This window comes from Pristis pectinata, chromosome 29, assembly GCF_009764475.1.
Source record: "Pristis pectinata isolate sPriPec2 chromosome 29, sPriPec2.1.pri, whole genome shotgun sequence".
Classification (NCBI taxonomy): domain Eukaryota; kingdom Metazoa; phylum Chordata; class Chondrichthyes; order Rhinopristiformes; family Pristidae; genus Pristis; species Pristis pectinata.
The window spans coordinates 9,349,510-9,369,018 of NC_067433.1; the positions used below are offsets into that span (position 1 = coordinate 9,349,510).

General features: G+C 44.7%; 1 protein-coding gene across 2 annotated transcripts; it reads left to right on the forward strand.

The window, feature by feature from the left end:
* Positions 1–3: 3 nt before the first annotated feature.
* ddx56 (DEAD (Asp-Glu-Ala-Asp) box helicase 56) lies at positions 4–17,888 on the forward strand. 2 transcript variants are annotated; one of them, XM_052040884.1, is made up of 14 exons: positions 4–111; positions 1,952–2,113; positions 2,616–2,770; positions 2,855–3,025; positions 5,525–5,615; positions 6,181–6,422; positions 7,691–7,822; positions 9,457–9,570; positions 10,619–10,713; positions 11,449–11,522; positions 12,276–12,365; positions 12,754–12,859; positions 14,255–14,352; positions 15,950–17,888. In XM_052040884.1, the coding sequence occupies exons 1-14, from the start codon at positions 55–57 to the stop codon at positions 16,019–16,021; spliced, it is 1,659 nt and encodes a 552-aa protein (XP_051896844.1). In that variant the 5' UTR covers positions 4–54; the 3' UTR covers positions 16,022–17,888. The 2 variants fall into 2 exon arrangements, with proteins under 2 accessions (XP_051896844.1, XP_051896845.1); XM_052040885.1 differs by lacking the exon at positions 9,457–9,570.
* Positions 17,889–19,509: the final 1,621 nt, after the last annotated feature.

Here is a 19,509-nt window from a genome sequence, read left to right on the forward strand (position 1 = left end):
CGGCGGGAGGCAGGGTGAGAGGTGAGGGGGCGCGTGACGTCAGTGAACGCGAAGATGGCGGCGGAGAGCCTGGGGTTCCACGAGATGGGGCTGGACGAGAGGCTGATCCAGGTACCGGGGGGGGGGGGGAGGGGGAGAGGAGAGGAGAGGGGAGGGGGGAGAGGAGAGGGGGGAGGGGGGGGAGAGGAGAGGAGAGGGGAGGGGGGAGAGGAGAGGGGGGAGGGGGGGAGAGGAGAGGGGGGAGGGGGGGGGAGAGGAGAGGGGGGAGGGGGGGAGAGGAGAGGGGGGGGGAGGGGGGAGAGGGGGGGGAGGGGGAGAGGGGGGGGAGGGGGGAGAGAGAGAGGGGGGGAGGGGGAGAGGGGGGGAAGGGGGGGGAGGGGGAGGGGGGGGAGGGGGGGGAGGGGGAGGGGGGGGGGGAGGGGGAGGGGAGGGGGGGGGGAGGGGGGGGGGAGAGGGGAGAGGAGGGGGGAGCGAGGGGGAGCGAGGGGAGGGAGGGGGAGAGAGTGTGAGGGGGGAGGGAGAGGGGGGAGCGAGGGGAGGGAGGGGGAGAGAGTGTGAGGGGGGAGGGAGAGGGGGGAGAGAGGGGAGGGGGGGGGAGGAGGGGAGGGGGAGAGAGAGGGGGGAGAGAGGGAGGGCGGGAGGGAGCGGAGGGAGGGTGGAGGGAGAGGAGGGACTGGGGGAGAGAGGGGAGGGGGAGGGAGAGAGGGGAGGGGGAGGGAGAGGGGGGAGAGAGGGGAGGGGGAGTGGAGAGGGAGGGGGAGAGTGTGAGGGAGGAGGGGGAGAGTGTGAGGGAGGAGGGGGAGAGTGTGAGGGGGAGGGAGAGAGGGGAGGGGGAGTGGGGAGGGAGGGGGAGTGGGGGGGAGAGGGGAGTGGGGAGAGAGGAGAGGAGAGGAGGGGGGAGGGAGGGGGAGCGAGTGTGAGGGGGGAGGGAGAGGGGGGAGGGAGAGAGGGCAGGGGGAGTGGAGAGGGCAGGGGGAGTGGGGAGGGAGGGGGAGTGGGGAGGGAGGGGGGAGTGGGGAGGGAGGGGGGAGAGGGGGAGTGGGGAGGGAGGGGGGAGGTGGGGAGTGGGGAGGGAGGTGGGGAGTGAGGGGGGAGAGGGGGAGGGAGTGGGGAGTGGGAAGGGAGGGGGGAGAGAGGGAGGGGGGAGGGGGGAGAGAGGGAGGGGGGAGTGGGAAAGTGGGGAGGGAGGGAGGAAGGAAGAAGGAAAGAGGAGGAGGGAGGGAAGGAGGGAGTGGGTTGGGTGGGGGAGGGAGGGAAGGTTGTGGGCGGGAGGGAGAAGGAGAAGGAGGAGAGGAGGGAGGGAATGAAGCAGAGGAAGGGACGAGAGGAGAAAAGAGTTTTCAGAGGAGTGAGAGAGCAGGCCACGGTGAGGATTGGCCTTGTGGGGTTGCAGTTCTTTTTTTCCCTTGACTTTTGTTTTTTTCTCAGAAACATTCCTGTCACAGCTCTTGCTGGGGAAATAAACAATTCTTCTGTGGGGCCGTGAGGTTAGGAATAATGCCGGGTCTGGGGTTAGGTTTGTGGGGGAGGAAAGGAAGTAAGCCCTGGACTTCAGAAAGAAGTGGGAGGGGCGCTTGGAGAAGGAGGTAGAGTGAGCAGGAGTCCGGGGAGGGTGAAGGTTGTTGAAGCGGTGCTGGGGCATTTGGTGAGGAGAGAACAGTGCCAAACGGTAGGAATTGGTTGAAGAGGGTGAGGGTGATGGTGATGTTGGGGAAGGAATGGGTGAAGCTGTGGGTGTGATATCCAGAGACGGGGTTGTTGGAAGGGGGCGGTAGGATGCCTGATGGTGAGTTCGGAAGGTGGATCCAGAGAGATGGTGCTGGGGGTGAAGGGGAGTTGAGGAGAGGCAAAGAAACGAGGGGGAGAGCTGAGAACGTTGTATTTATTTGTATTTATGACCAGATTTTGTGAAACTTTGTGTTTTTCCCACCCTCAAAACAAAAATAATTAGGCCATTGCCAAACTGAACTGGGCCCAGCCTACTCTAATCCAGGAAAAAGCCATTCCTCTGGCACTGGAGGGAAAAGATCTATTGGCCAGGGCACGGACTGGGTCGGGAAAAACTGCAGCATATGCTATTCCCATCATTGAGCATCTTCTCAACACAAAAAAGGTAACCTCCTGCACCTGTCCTATTTCCTTTTAAATAATCTCCATCTTTCAAGTTTAAGGGTCTGAATTTCTTAGTGTATGCAGCCCACTGTGATGAATTTAATGTGTGTTTCCTAGACTTGATCCTTTGAAGCATTGGGTCAAAATGCAAACATGTACGCAGACAATGAGTTGGACTTTGGATGCAAGGGGATTGCAGCCGCATGCGGCTGTTTGATGATTTCCACTCTCCTGTCCTGGAGATCACTGGGTCTTCCCTCAGCAGCCGTGCAGCTCATCTGCATCCTCCTCCATGTCATGTTTGCACAAAGAACTGTGAAGTTTGCACATGTATGAATTCCTCACTGCAGGCCGGTGAGGCAACGCTGAATCTATGTGCTGCCGTAGGGAAGTCTGTTAATAACTCAGGGTGGATGCACAGGAACCAAGTTTGTAGTTGACTGGAGTATCAGAGGTGCCTGTGGTGGAGCTGGAATTTCTTACACCCCTGTGTCTCTCCTCAGTCCACTTGTGAACAGGCAGTGCGAGCCGTGGTGTTGGTTCCCACAAAGGAGCTGGGTCAGCAAGTACAGCAGATGATCCGACAACTCACATCATATTGTACGTGGGATGTTCGAGTAGCTGATGTCTCGGGACAGGTGGATGTATCAGCACAGAGGTAGAAGAAAATAAGTCTGACTGTCAGGACTTTCTGTTTGTACCTTGTTGTATGCACCTTCTCAATACTGATTCTCTCTTTCAGGCCCATATTAATGGAGAAGCCCGATATTGTAATAGGGACACCTTCCCGTGTTCTGCTGCACTTGGAACAGCATACGCTGAGTCTTTGTACCTCCCTGGAAATGCTTGTGATTGATGAGGCAGATTTAGTCTTCTCATTTGGGTTTGAAAATGACTTGAAGAACCTTTTGGGGTAAGAACATAATTTTGGGATTCTTCTTGACTGGATTTCCATGTGTCTTCAGTATTGTGTTGGAGTCATTTGCACGAAAATAGATTTGTCTTTCAGTTTGCCCTTTTACCTTCTGTGAACTATTGGTATTGGTTTATTGTTGTCACATGTTTCGAAATACAGTGAAAAGCTTACATTTGCGTGCCGTGCCGTGTCATCCCATGAGACACAGGAGCAGAAGTCGGCCGTTCGGCCCATCGAGTCTGCTCCACCATTCTATCATGAGCTGATCCATTCTCCCATTTAGCCCCACTCTCCCGCCTTCTCACCATAACCTTTGATGCCCCGGCTACTCAGATACCTATCAATCTCTGCCTTAAGTACACCCAATGACTTTGCCTCCACAGCTGCCCGTGGCAACAAATTCCACAGATTCACCACTCTCTGGCTAAAGAAACTTCTCTGCATCTCTGTTCTGAATGGGCACCCTTCAATTCTGAAGTCGTGCCCTCTTGTACTGGACTCCCCTACCATGGAAACAACTTCGCCACATCTACTCTGTGCAGGCCTTTTAACATTCGAAATGTTTCTATGAGGTTCCCCCCTCATTCTTCTGAACTCCAAGGAGTACAGCCCAAGAGCTGTCAAACGTTCCTCATATGTTAACCCTCTCATTCCTGGAATCATTCTACTGAATCTCCTCTGAACCCTTTCCAACGTCAGTACATCGTGACAGTGTCAATGTACGTTAGTACATTGAGGTAGTAAGAAGGAAAGCAGAATGTAAAATATAGTGTTGCAGCTACAGAGAAATTGCAGTGCATGTAGGCAAATAAAATGCAAGGGCCAGGTAGACTGGGAGATCAAGAGTTCATATTTAGTGTACAAGAGGTCCATTAAAGAGTCTAATAACGGCCGGATAGAAGCTGTTCTTGAGTCTGGTGGTGTAGAGATTCTCCCACAGATGGTCTCCTGGTGGATTATTCAAGTGAAGTCAAGTCAAGTTACTTTATTGTCATTCACCCATATGCTTTAAAAACACCTGGAGGAATGAAATGTCGTTTCCCCCAGACTCTCACAACAGAGGACATACATGAAACAGAAGACGTACAATAAACACAGACAAAAAAATTGTGCAAGTACAAATAATGCAAAAAACGGTATGTACAGAATGCAAATTTAGTGCCGAGTTAGTGCAAAACCGAGTTGGACGAAGAAAATACAGAACTCAGTGTGTTGCACTAAGTGTATAAAATGTTCAGCAGCAGCCAAAGTTCTTTATGCCGTTGTGCAAACCATGGCTTTTGACATGGCATTTGTCTGAAACTGTCTCCAGGGTATTCAGAAGCCTGACAGTCTGGGGAAAAAACTGTTGTACAGTCTAGTAGTTCTGGCCCGGATGCTCCGGTACCACTTGCCAGATGGCAGTGGGACAAATAGGTCGTGGGAGGGAAATTATGACAGTAGCAAAGTTAAGACTTTCAGCCCATCTAAAATGGGATTAATATAGGATTAGTGTGAGTGAGTGCTTGATGGTCAGCATGGACCTGATGGGCTGAAGGGCTTGTTTCTGTGCTGTGTGACTGGTTCCATACGTGGACTGTCTGGAGAGAACGTACTGAGATATCTCAACAGCTGGTTGTAGGTCTGATACAGATGGAACAATTTGAGGTACTGATTTGAGAGCAATACACAAGAAGTAATAAATGACATTGTGGCTCTTGAAAGGAGGCAGCTATGTATTTATATGATGCCCTTAATGTGCTTTGCAGGATGTCTCAAAGTATTTTACAACTGTCGTGCATTCTGTTCTGAGTGTGGTCACGTGTTGGGAACACAGCGATTGAGTTTGTACACAACAAGCTGTCATAAACAGCAGTATGATAATGACCAAATAATTTGCATTTTAATAATGAGTATGGAATAAAAAATTGGCCAGGATGCCTGGCTCCCTCTACTGGCACTCTTCAAAGCTGTGTCATGGAATCTTTTATGTCCATCTGACTGACTGAGCGGTGCTTCTGTTTAGCATCTCCCAATGATGGTGCCTTAAACAGTGCTACACTCCTGGGGTATAAGTTTAGATTTTTGTGTTCATTTCTCTGCAGTGGGTCATGAACTCTCAATCTTCTAATTCAGAGACGTGTGCTCTCTACTGAGACCCAGTTAATATTTGTTTTTTCTCCTACAGTGTATTAGCACCAATATACATTATATATTACAAGACCATTTCTTATAGTGTTCTTGCTTTTACAAGCCATCCACCTTGGGGTCTGCACAAGAATGGTGATGCCACTTCCCGTAGACAATCTGAAACTTTCTCTCTGGAGAATTCTTAGTATGTGTGTACATTGGCATCAAAATCAGAGCTGTGGTCTGCTACCTGAATGCTGGATACTGGACCTTTGATTTGTGTTAAGCAAATCACTAATGTCACAGAAGATCTAACAGTTGGATCCCTCAGGCAATGTTGTAGAGTGTGGAATGTATACTTATCAGGTTTATCCTAACTTCTTGCAGACATCTTCCGAAGATTTATCAGGCATTCTTGATGTCGGCCACATTTAATGAAGATGTTCAGGCACTGAAAGAGCTGGTACTTCATAATCCGGTAAGAATTCTTCTATAAACTAAAGCATCTTGTTGGCCTTCTTTTAGTGGTGAACCAGAATTTTAAAAATGTGAGGTTCACTCCCAAACTAAGAATCGAGCACACATTCTAAGAGTACACTTGTCCACTTCTTCAGGTGAACAATAAAGATTCCATTGGTCTTTTACAAAGGGGAAGGGTGATTGGTTCACCTGGCCTTAAGCCAATTTGATGCTAAACTAGTTAGTAGGACTTCCACCTCTGCCTGATTGTGGGGCTTTATGAGTATGGGTTAGCTAGAATGTCTGTGAGATACTGAGATGTCCTGAGGATTTGAAAGATGCTTAAAGATATAAGTGATTCTTCTTGTGGATGGACTATGTATGTAGCAATCTTGATACTGATCTATTTGTGAATAGACAAGCAAATACTATTTTCTCCATTGGCTTTTAACTCGTTGGCGACTGTGAATGTACTATGAGAAACACTATTGGTTAAAGTCCTCATTTGTCATTTTGTGTAGGTCATTGGCAAAAAGGTGGACTGGCTGTGACATGGTGCTGTACTGTCATCTCATATCCTTTAGGTGATTCTGAAGCTACAGGAGTCTCGACTTCCAGATAGCTCCCAGCTGACTCAGTACCGTATAAATTGTGAGGAGGAGGAGAAGTTCCTGCTGATCTACACGTTACTCAAGCTTTCCCTTATCCGTGGCAAGACCATTATTTTTGTGAATTCCATTGACAGATGTTACCGGCTGAAGTTATTCCTGGAGCAGTTCAGCATCTTTTCCTGTGTTCTAAACTCAGAGCTACCAATCCACTCCAGGTACAGTTTCTCTTGGGTGCATCCATTGCTGTGTTCTTTTTTCAACACATATCTCTCTTTCTCCTTCCGCCTACCCGCCCTCATTCCTACCTGGGCACCCAGATTAAGTTTCAACATGGGGGGTAAAGTCACTTGTGTACACAGAGCATAAAAATGCCTATATGAAGAGTAAAATGAAATCAGCTTTGAATGCCCCAGTACTTGCACTGTTCCATCATATTAGATTCTGAGTTGCATAACTGGGAGATGCAGGGTGCCATGGTTTGATGTGGGGAAGATAAGAACATAAGAAATAAAACTAGCAGCCATTCAGCTCCTTAAGGCTACTCTGACATTCAGTAAGATCATGGCTGATTATTTACCTCAACATGTTTTCTTGCCCAATCCCCATATTCCTCGATTACTCCAATATCCAGAAATCTCTCAGTCTCAGTCTTGAATGCAGTGACTGAACCTCTGACCCTTCACCACCAGAAGGTGGGGCATCCGACCCCATTGTCCTCCCTCCACCAGAGGGCGCGGCACTTGGCCTTGCATTCTTCACGCCCCTGCCCCCCCCCCCCCCCCCCCCAATAAGACATGAAAAGTAAAGAAACTGCAGACGTTGAAAATCTGAAATGAAAGTGCTGGCGATGACTGATCATCAACCAGAAACATTTCTTTCTTTCTCCACAGATGCTGCATGACCTGCTCAGAATCTCCAGCATTTTTGATTTTTATCCCATAATCAGAGGGCCCAGGACTCTTCCCCCCTGTGCCAGCAACAGCTCTGGTTAGAGCAGCAGCAGACAGTTTGTTGAGAACCATGAGGCTTATAGCCATATGGTTTTTTGAGTCTGTCTGGGCATTCTGCACAACCATGTCTGACGTACATCACCGTCATTTTCCCACCCTTCCCCCATATCATTTGATTCCTCTACTATCAAGAAATCTATTGATCGCTTTTTAAAACAATCAATGACTGAGCCTCCACAGCCCTGCAGAGAATTCCAAAGATTCCCCATATTCTGAGGGAAGAAATTTCTCCTCATTTCAGTCCTCAGTGATTGAACCCTTATTTTAAGACAGTTACTCCTGGTTTTAGATTCCATTAGAATCCTTAACCTTTTGCTGTTCCCAGCCCGAACCAGGATTGAGAGAGATTGCAGTAAGTTCTTTGGTTTACGAGAGGTCGAGAATGGGTGACAGGCTGTGGTCTGAGCTGGAAGGGTGACGGGAGGCAATAGGTGCATGGCCGAGGTGCCTCACTTATCATTTTACTTTATCAGATGTCACATCATCGGTCAGTTCAATCGGGGGTTTTACGATTACGTCATTGCAACAGATGAACATGACCTGACAGACGCTGCCAGTACAGATGAGGTGAAGAAGAAGAAGAAAAACCACAGCAAAGGAGCAAAGTAAGCATTATTTAACAATAGAGTCATAAAGTTACATAGTGCAGACACAAGCCTTTTGGCCCATCGAGTCCATGCTGACCATCAACCACCCATTTACACTTAATCCTAAACTAAACCCATTTTACGTAATGGTTAGAGATCTGATACATTTCTGTGAAGGATTGCATCTGATGGAAGTGGCGCACAGGCTAGGTGAGCAGAAACATAGTGAGTAAGAAGTACGAGGTAACACATTTGATGAGATGGTGAAGGCCAAGGAAATATATTGTAAATAGTGGGAAGTACAGGAGAGACCTTGGGACACATGCTCTCAGACTGGTGAGGAGAGTGTGCCACTTCGATAATTAGGTTATGAAGCATCCCAGACGCTTGGCTTTATTAGCTGACGTTACTAATAATTAGGAGGTCATGCTAAACATATATAAAACGCTAATTAGGCCACAGCATGAGTGCTGTGTACAAGTCTGCTCACCACATTAGAGGAAGGACGTGAAGCGCTGGGGAAACATCCTTTGCAAGTTGAATCCAATCCCATTACTTGCTTTGAGCTGTATACCAAGCATCCTTATAACATTCTGTTTGACGTAATTGTTCCAATTTTCTGGATGTCTGACTTCAAGGCAGAGTCTTCTGATCTTCTGGGGTGGCTCTGTGTGCGACCCGGGTTCAATTCCCGCCGCCGTCTGTAAGGAGTTTGTATGTTCTCCCCGTGTCTGTGTGGGTTTCCTCCGGGTGCCCTGGCTTCCTCCCACATTCCAAAGGCTTACGGGTTAGGAAGTTGTGGGCATGCTATGTTGGCGCCAGAAGCGTGGCGACACTTGCAGGCTGCTCCCAGCACATTTTCAGTAACGCAAAAAGACACATTCCATTGTGTGTTTCAATGGATATGTGACTTATAAATAAAATATCTTCTATCTTGAGTGTGTGTAGCTTTAAGCACTGCACCTGATAATTGCAACTACCAAGATGAGTGATCTTTTTCTTTATCTCCATATTTTGTTGGAGAAACGTCTTCACCTGGAGGGGTGTGGGGACATGAAAGGGTGGTGAAGGCAGAAACCCTCATCACATTTAAAAAGTCCTGAATGAGCGTTTGATCTGTGCTAACCTGCAGTGCCATGGTTGGGAAGTGGGATCGGTCGAAATAGCTTTTTTTCATTCAGAATGGATGCAGCAGGATGAGTAGCCGCCATTTGTCTCCACGACTTTTATCAATGTCTAGATTACCTGAAATTGTTTTTGTAAGCCCTAGATTTCGTCATTTTTTTGTTATTCCATTCTGAATCTGTGTGTGTTTTACACTGGATTTTTCTCCATCAAGCTTCAAGGTTGTTCTGCACCCGGGGCTGCATGTGGTTGAACATCTTCAGCACATAGCTCTTAGAATTGGACCTGATAATTGCAGTTAGTTCCTGGGCCTTTGATTAATGATGTTCTCCATATTATCTGACTAGCTCTTTTCATACCTAGAACAATACCAAAGTGTTCTGTATAGAACTTAAAGTAAGTGATTGGGATTGGATTGTATGGTCCACAACCATCGTGTATGAAGGTGTGCTTGGTCTGACATGTCTCTTTGGGTAAAACATTCTCTCATGTTCATAATTGCCAGATAATTCTTCCTCCTATTTCAGAGTGAAGGATAATGAGTATGGAGTCTCCCGAGGGATAGACTTTCAGAATGTGTCAAATGTAATTAACTTTGACTTCCCGCTCACAGTGGAATCGTATATACATCGTGTTGGAAGGTAAGTCATGATGCACATTGCATCTCTTCCCATTTTTTGCCCATCTGTTCTCTTCCTGATTGTGGACTGTAGTTATCTTAAAATTACAATGGAAACTTGATCAACTGGGCCAGTGGGCCAAGGAACAGCACACTGAGTTTAATTCAGATAAATGCGAGGTATTGAAGTTTGGTCAGACAAACCAGGGCAGGACATACACAGTAAATAGTAGAGCTCTGGGGAATGTTGTAGAACAGAGAGACCTGGGGGTACAAGTACGTAGTTCTCTGAAAGTGGTGACACAGGTAGGGTGGTGAAGAAGGCATGTGGCATCGGTCAGGGCATTGAGTACAAAAGTTGGGACGTCATTTTGGTAAGGCCACATTTGGAGTACTGTGAAAAGTTCTGGTTGCCTGGCTATAGGAAGGATGTCATTAAGCTGGAAAGGATGCAAAAAAGATTTACGAAAATGTTACAGCGACTGGAGGGTTTGAGTTATAAGGAAAGGCTGGATAGGCTAGGACTTTTTTTTCCCTGGAGCATAGGGCTGAGGGGTGACCTTATAGAGGTTTATAAAATCATGAGGGGCATAGATAAGGTGGATGGTCACAGTCTTTCCCCAGAGTGGAGGAGTTCAAAACTAGAAGGCATAGATTTAAGGTGAGAGGGGAAGGATTTAAAAGAGATCTGAGGGGCAACCTTTTCCCACAGAGGGTGGTGCGTATATGGAATGAGATGCCAGAGGAAGTGGTAGAGGAGGGTATAACTGCAACATTTAAAAAATATTTGGACAGATACGTGGATCGGAAAGGTTTAGAGAGAGATGGGCCAAATGCAGGCAAATGGGGCTAGCTCAGTTAGGAAACTTGGTTGGCATGGACAGGTTGGGCCAAAGGGCCTGTTTTCTGTGCTGTATAATTCTGACTCTGTCTGTGACTGTCTGCCAGTCTTTGTTTGCTTGTGTGAACATGAGGTATTGGCCATGGAAATGGGCCATCCAGATGCTTGAAGTATTTTTTCTAATGCATACTATGGTTGATAATGGATTTAAATTCCACTTTTCCTGCAGGACTGCTCGTGTGGATAACCAGGGTACAGCACTGACCTTTGTGTCGCACACGGAATTGCCACTGTTACAACAAGTGGAAGAAGCACTAACTGGAGGTCAGACAAGTAATGCTTAACCTGCCTGATCCGAATTATTGCCTGAAGTGCTTATGTGCTGTTGGGTTGTGGGATGGCTCGCTTAGTTGGAGCAAAGCAGCATCATGTATATATGTGGCCAGAATTTCCCATGCAGAACTTGATTCCTCATCACCTTGACATATAAGTGGAAGGGATGATCAGAAACCGATCTCCCTTGCAAGGTACACTGACTGCAATCTAACAACTCTACCATCTCCAGTTTAAGAACCCATTTGTATTTCCATTGTGATTCAGTTCATGTATTAAAGGAGAGCATTCCCCTTTTCCACAATTAACACTAGGTGGTAGCTTATCAACAATGCTAGTTAGTTGTTCTCAGCATTAAAAAGCAGTTTTAAAAGTAAATATGAAATAAAAATATAAAGAAAATAGACTGAATAAGCTGTGTTTGTTTCCTGAGTATTTTATCTGTGTTGTGGAATGGATCTACCTGGAAGTTAATTGAAAGGAATGTGACAAGATTTTCCTGCTATTTATCTGTGGATTAAGTTTGTACCTAGATGGCAACAAAAACCCAAGACGACATGATGCAGAGAACTACAGCTCACGTCTTTTAACAGCAGTCTCTGTTGTTGCCCCACACCCTAAACATCTTTGATTCTCTGTTAAGGAAAAAGGCTCAGAAGCAGAATGCATGTGATCTGTAAGCAATGTTCAATAATAGATTCAATGCTGATTATTTTGTATCAACAGAGAACATGGACTGTGCTTTGAAACCCTACCGCTTCCGCATTGAGGAGATTGAGGGTTTCCGCTACAGGTGTAAGGTATGGTGATCACAGAGTGTAACCTGCTGGCTTCTGTTGCACTTTCTTTTCTGGCCTGTCTTTGTGTAAGATTTTCACATTGAATGTAAATATATTTTAAAAATGTGAAGTCAGAGCTGTACCCTTATAAATACTAAAGGGTGGTGGCTATTGTTGAGCTGCTGAGGAACGGATGTGTTAGCAATGATCAGTGCTGAAGATTGGAGATCATCTTCAGAAGTCACTTCAGTGTTGGTGAAACATTATTTCCATTCAGTTTGTTTAGTTCCATTCAACATGGGTCCTGAGGTTTGGTTGAAAGTTGGGGCAGGCATCTGTGGCCAGCACAGTCCTCTCTGAATCAGAAGCCTTAAGTCCCATTCCAGAGACTTGAGCACAAAAATCTACGTTGGCACTTCATAGCTTAGCTGAGGGCATGATGAACTTTAGATGGCTGCGGCATTAATTTGAGGCCTCATTTCCCCTCATGGACATCAGAAATCCTGAGACACTGTTTCTAAGAACAGCAATGCAGTTATTCCTGATGTCGCGCCCAATAGCTATCTCTCTTTTGCAACACCTTTGCAAAAAGGGGCATTTTTACATTGCTAATTGTTGAGGGTAAGCTGTGCTTATTGGCTGCCATGTTTCCTACACTACAAAGACCATTTCACAACTACTTCTTTGACTGAAAATGCTTTGAATGCCCTGAGGTTGCAAAAGACTCTGTATAGGTACAAGTTTTCACATTTAAGAATTTTCATCTCTTTCTAGGATGCCATGCGTTCAGTTACAAAACAGTCGATTAAGGAAGCTCGGCTCAAAGAAATCAGACAGGAACTACTAAACTCTGAAAAACTGAAGGTGAGGCACGGTAGATCCTCCATCCTCTTAGTGTTGGCGAACCAGTAGTCAGTGAGACCTCCATTCTTTGTTACAGTATTAGTGAACCAGTGGTCAGTGGGACCTCGATCGTCTGTTGTATTGTCAGTGAACCAGTAGTCAGTGGGACCTTGATCCTCTGTTACAGTGTTAGTGAACCAGTGGTCAGTGGGATCTGCAACCTCTCTTACAGTGTTAGGGAACCAGCAGTCAGCGGGACCTCCATCCTCTGTTGCATTGTCAGTGAACCGGCATCAGATTTTATAAGATGGTCATGGGCAAAGTACATTAGAAGGGAAAATATTGTTTTCAAAAATTAAACTATGATTAAGCATAATATTATTTTCAGTATCTCTATATTCTTTTATAGACCTACTTTGAGGATAATCCCAGAGACCTCCAGTTGTTGCGACACGATAAACCTCTTCACCCAGCAATTGTGAAGCCACATTTGAAGAATGTACCAGACTACCTGGGTGAGTCACCTGACCAGTGATACAGCTCTTTAGAGGAACCAAACTCTTCAGAAAGAAAGATCAACTTAAAGCTTTTAAGCAGACTAAACATAAATTGTAATTGCAAAGCTTAAAATAAAAACTACATGCTGGAGATTGGGGGGGGGCGGGGGGGGGGAAGAAAACAGAAAATTCTGGAAATACTCCAACAGGTTAGGCAGTATTTGTGGAGGGAGAAGCAGAGTTATTTCAGGTCTGTTTTTATTTTAAACATGAGTTGTCCTTGTTTCCTGAGTATTTTAGCTATACCACACACCCTATGTACCACACCTTATCCCGGTAATCTAGAGAATTGATGTGTTATTCTGCAGTTACATGCAGTGCCTGTACTGGTGCAACAAAGGAGATATGCCTACTCTATTTTATCAGATCCTTTTATAAATAAATAGGGGCTTCAAAGCAAGAAAGGGAAAGTGGAATATGGAAAATTACCTGTTCAGCTGTTTGACTTGGAAGGTGAGACACAAGAGGGTGAAATAACTGGTGGAAGAGTTGGAGGGAAATGAGGAAAGAAAATGGTAGGGGTCTGGAATTTTCTGCTTGAAGGAGTAGCAGAGGCAATGACCCTCAACATATTTTACAGAATACCTGCAGGGCTGTGGACCTGCTGCCAGGGGATCAGATTAGGCTGGATAACAGGTTGGACCAGCATAAACATGATGGACCAAATGACAGCTTGCTGTCAAATTTTCTGTGTTATGAAAGAATCATGGAAATTTAGGACACAGAAGGAGATCATTCAATTCTTTGTGCCCAGGGCAGCTGAAGAAGGTAGCTAATTAGGTTACACCTGCTTCCCAGCTTAATCTTCCTCAAATGATCGTGGAAGCAGAGTCATTTTAAGGCAGAGCTAGATAGATGATAAGGGAGTGAAATGCTACCTTGGGTGGAGGGGAATGTGAAATCGAGGTTACAGTCTAAGTCAGCCATGATATTAAATGGTGGAGGGTATTTGTGGGACTAAGAGGCTACTCTTAACTTGTGTGTTCACATTGGATAAAGATCAGCTCGGACACCAGAACCTCCCTGCTGTTTGAGTACATCAACCTTTTATGTCCACCTGAGGGGGAAATCCGAGCCTTGGTGTAAGGTCTTATCTGAAAGGCAGTCACAATATAGCACTCCTTCATTACTGTTCTGAAGTGCTGGCTTGGACTCCATGGTTAAAACAATGGAAATTTAAGGCTTGATTTTCTATCTTGTTAAGAGTGTAAAGGCAGTCACAATATCCATCCTTATATGGTTGCTTTTTCTGGCTGTTGGTGCCTTATTATGACGAACCTGGAAATGTTAAAATTGATTATCTGTTTTCAGTATTTGAAACAGTTATTGATTAACTTATTTTAATACTGCTAGTTCCACAAACACTCAAAGCAATTGCTGAACCCCTCATCGGTAAGAGGAAGAGATGGAGAAGGAGGGTCTTGAAAGACAACACACAGAAAAAAATCAAGGTGAGAGGATCCAGTGGAACCTTTGAGACATGTAGTTGTATGTTCCTCAGAAGCTTGTTCTGTTTTCACTCAAATCAGCTGCCCTAAATGAACAGTTAATGAATTTACTGGTCTGCAAGGATTGTGCTTACTAGGTGAAGACCTCTCCCGTTCCTCATCACCGCAGCAACAGCTGTTGACAATCCTCCAGGTTCTTTTCCAAATCATGATCCCTTTCATATTGAAGTGTGCTGAATTTGAGTGTAGTTCATCTGGTTATGGATATAGTTCAGCGAGGTTTGAATTTATGCCAGAATATTGTCCACAGATCCTATTTATGTGTGGACATTGTTACATATTCTTGGTGTGGGTGGTGAAGAAGAGGTGGAGAGCAGAGTTCATTATCCAAAAAGACCTCAAAGATGGGCAGCCAGTGTTAAAGACAAGGTATTGTCCTGTTGAGGGCCAACGCATAAACAGGAGGGAGCAGTCTGAGTCCTAAGGTTAGCATTCAACACCGTGTTTGTTGAAAAAGAAATGCCTTGGTGTTGATTGTAATGAGACAATGTTGTGAAGGTGGATTATGAAGATTACGTGACTGGAATACTTATAGCCTTAAAGGGTTATGTAGCATATATGGGGGGAGATTTACTTGTATTTATGGATTAGGTGAATGAGGATGATAAGAATATCAGAGACAGGAGCAGTGGAAGATTGTATGGCCCATTGAACCTTATTTGCCATTAAGTAATATCATTGCAGAACTTCTACATTAACTCTTTCTTGTCCCAGTTGTGTTGATTTTAATTTTCAAGTGAAGCATTAATACACTTAGGGTCAACCATTTATGACCAATAATATGGCATAAATGGCTATAATTAGTATTCCTGTTATTTCTTAATAGTAGCTGCCTTTGTAGAATCCTTCCTTTCTCATTGGATGTTCATCATGCCTTCACATCAGCAAGGAACTTAACTGGCCCACCCATATACATACTGGTAGCTATAATAGCAGGTCAGAATCTGGGGATCCTGCACTGTGAATCACCTCCTGACTCTTAAAATCCTTTCTATAAAGCACAAGTCAGGAATAGTATGGAACAACACCCACTCGCCTGGATGAAGGTCATCCAGGAATCTTAACTCGTGGGACAAAGCAGCCCAGTTGATTGGCACCCAAAATATTCACACCCATCACTGGTACCTTCTGGCTGAAGTCGGTGCCATCTTCAAAATATACCATGGCAACTCACCAGAGATTCCTCAAGTAGCATCTCCTGACACGTGGGACAAGGCGGCAGATGCATGGGAACTTTTTCTCCTCCAAATCTGACTTGGAAATTTATCATTCTTCATTGGCTCTATAACTCCTCCGCAATGGCAGCCGTTGAAGAAGGCGGTTCACTATTACCTTCTCAAGGGCAATTGGGAAAGGATAATAAATTTTGGCAACAATGTCCACAATGGCAAATCACTTAAAAGCAAATGCTGATGAATATTACAGACTATTGTTAAGTGTGATCTTATGCTACTGTAACTATAGAGGATGCAAGAAGAGAAGATGGATTACACAGTAGCTGTTCTGGAGGATTTATTAAGCTGGGTGTTTTTCTTTTTAGGCTTACAAGAAACAGAATCCACTGAAGAATTTTACATACACAAAGAAGAGAAAGATGAAAAGTGCCAACTAAAGAGAAGCCTGCAGAAATTGTGAAAGAGAGGATTTGACTATATAAGAATCAGACAGTTTTATCTACATGCCTTACAATCAGCCCAAGGACCTTGTCTACCTGGAGGAGTCTAAAAATGTTGAGCTGCATTTCTGTGTCTTGACATCATCAAGGACAATGTCACTGACTGAAAAGTTTCTCCATTTACACGGGAGAGGACACTTCTAAGATGTATTGAATTCTCATGTTCTTTGGCCTCAATTTGCACCTTTAAGAAATGCTTGCTATTGATGCAGCAGTGCTGTGCATTATTCAGTTAATTCCCTTTAAGTAGCATCTTCAAACTCAATCTTGCTGGTTTAGTTAGTAAGCTACAACCGAAGACTCTGAAACCTGGTACCTACAGGAGATGAGAAAGGCTGACTCCATGAGAAGTACTTTCACTGAATTGCTTCTAGGCCAGGAGGAACAGAGGATTCCATTCAGGCCACGAGCTGCTCACTAAACAGAACCTCCCCATCACAATATTTTTTAATATCCATACTTAACATGCACTGGTACATAGACTGGTACTGGTATCTACAGTCTGTTACTTAAGTTCCTAGTTGATGAAAGTCCCCATCCCTCTCTTGCTCTCTCACACATGTGCAATCAAACCTTCCCAACATCATATCAGGCAAAATTACATTTTTTATGAAATACTTAAAAAGTTCCAATATTCTATATGAAATCGACACATAGAAATTGCTTATTGCAAGTAGTTCACAGTGCTGAAGTCACAATGTCGTATCACCTCAATTGTTCTGACAAAGGCAGGATTTTGATCTACAACCTTTCCATTCCAAGATAAACAGAGCAATTTCACCTGAGAAAAGTGATATTGAAATGGTTCCATTCAGCCCCTCAAGCCTGTTATACAGGAACAGGAGAACTTAAAGGGGCAGAATGACCTTTTCCTACGTAATGATCTTGAGCTGAAGCTCTCCATCTATTCATGTGCAACAGGCTTTGCATCGAATGGTCTCTTTCTAGGAGGCAAATGACACTGGAACCCAACATGGGGCTGCTAAGCAGTGTGCAGCTGGTTCAATAGCACCACCCACTGGTTCTGGCTTTCACTGCAGCTGTCAAGGGGAATGTGGATCTTGGTGGACCTTTACTCACCACATTGTTCTGTTGTTTAAGCTCCATGTGAGAGTTATATTAATCTCATATGCCTGTCCAGTTTCCATTCTTTATTCCCCCAATTCCGAAATCATTCACTTTTTAACCAAGACTGCAGAGGAAGCCTGTATACACAGGGAGCAAGTTACTCAACTCTGACTGACTTCAACTTTGTAAAATTCTAGATAGAAACACCTGCCTTTGATATATGAAAGGTGGCAGTTTCTATCATGCCAAGGACAATAAAGAATTAAATGTGAAGTCTTTTGAGGACGTGATTCTAAAGTCAAAAAGGGCAAGTGAGAGTGAAAGACATTGATACAGACTTTTGAAAAACCTGAATGGGAATTAAAGTGGTAAAGTAATAGCTCAGGTACGGCAGAGTGCATTTTTGGAATTTTGTATTCTATATGCATCAATTTACCCCTTTACCTTCAGACTCTACTGGTTATGACTCGTGTTAAATTTCTGAGTAAGCTATTAAATCTAATGGGGTCTTCAAAGCAAATAACTTGGGAGTTACCAGCAATAGTGCTTGGAGGAACATCACAACCACAGGTTTGTTTATTCTCAGAAGTCAGGAATGAATGACCTGTAATCTGTAAATGGAGTTTCTGCCACATTTCAACGTTCTGATAGCAGAGTGGAGCAACTGAGGAAATTCTTCACCTTTGCACGTTATGTTCTCCCAGGACTGAAACACAAATTTACTTTCCTCACTTCAGTCAAAACCATTCCTCTGTCCATACTTTTTCCCTTGGGGGTTGGTGGGGGGGGGGGGGGGTGGGTGTGGCTGGTGATAGGACAGATTTCCAATAGTGGACATTCTCAGCCTTAAGCTTCAGTGGGATCTGACAGAGGTCTGAAACTCAGACTGGCTGCTATATATAAACATCTTTGTGTCCCAACTCACCAATCAAATGAAAGTTGGATGTGGTCTATAGTTTACAAAGATATGACTGATGTCTCCACATTAAATGTTGTTATTATCTGTCTTGCCACAGGATGTAGTCATTCAGCACGGAAACAGGCCCTTCAGCCCAACTGGTCCGTGCCAACCAAGGTGCCTATCTAAGCTAGTCCCATTTGTCTGCATTTGGCCCATATCCTCTAAACCTTTCTTATCCATGTACTTGTCCAAGTGCCCTGTAAATGTTGTTAATGTACCTGCCTCAACTATATTCCATATACTGACCACCCTCTGGGTGAATAAGTTGCCCCTCAGGTTCCTATTAAACCTCTCCCCTATTACCTTAAAGCTATGCCCTCTAGTTCTTGATTCCCCCAACCCTGGGAAAAAGACTGCGTACTTCCTACAAAAGGCGGAAAGAAAGGTAGGCTTAATAACTGTTCCCACCCATCTTGAGCCATAAATGTGTGAAATGCTTAAAATCTCTAGAAAGATGTGTGAAAACTGCTGACTTTTATATCTTCCCAATGAAAGTGACTGACAGTTGGTGGACTAGCGCATTATTTCCCTTTGTGGACTTTCATGGCAAGTATTGCTGCTGGTTGGAAATTCTGGGGCTGAGGGAATAGTCTAAAAGATTACATCCAGTCCTGTCAGAAGTGACGTTAGAAGGAGTAGTAGAAATACAAAATTCTTCAAACGGCAATGGATAAGTGTTCAATTACTAATTTAAAATCTAAGATTGATAGATTTCTGTTAACCAATGATATTAACAGATATTGGTCAAAGGTATGTAAGGTTAGATCACACTTAAGGCATCAAATGCTGGAACAGACATACGAGGCTGAACAGCTTGTTCTTTCAGAATCTTTGTTGTCTTCTGATGTACAACAGTGGTCAGAGCAACTCCTCCATGTTGTAATTAAAGAAGGTAGAGTCTGACCTCTGTTGGATCTTGTCTGTAAAAAATGTCTCCCAGCATAAATTTCCAGTCAATTAGTACAGGAGGACTTTAAAAGGTGTCATTGTTGTGAGATAACTCTGCATTTCCTCAGTTACTGTGAGCATTCAGGTATTAACAGATACTCTACACCATCAACTTGATCCCTTTGCTTACGCAGCATCTAAAACAACCAAATGTCACTATTTTGCCACAAAAAACAAACTGCTGGATGAACTCAGTGGGTCACACAGCATCTGTGGAGGGAAATAGACAGTCAGTGTTTCAGGTCGAGACCCTTCATTTGGACTATTCTGTTCAACCTTCTTCGAGTTGGATATCAGTAATCAGTTGGCAGCTTGGGGAGCAGGTGGAAATACATTCCAATCAAAAGGCCGTAAAGTATCTGTGGAGAGAGAAAAGTTAGTGTTTCAGTTCAATGAACTTGCAAGAACACAAGAAAATAGGAGCAGGAGTTGGCCAGTAAAAGTCTGC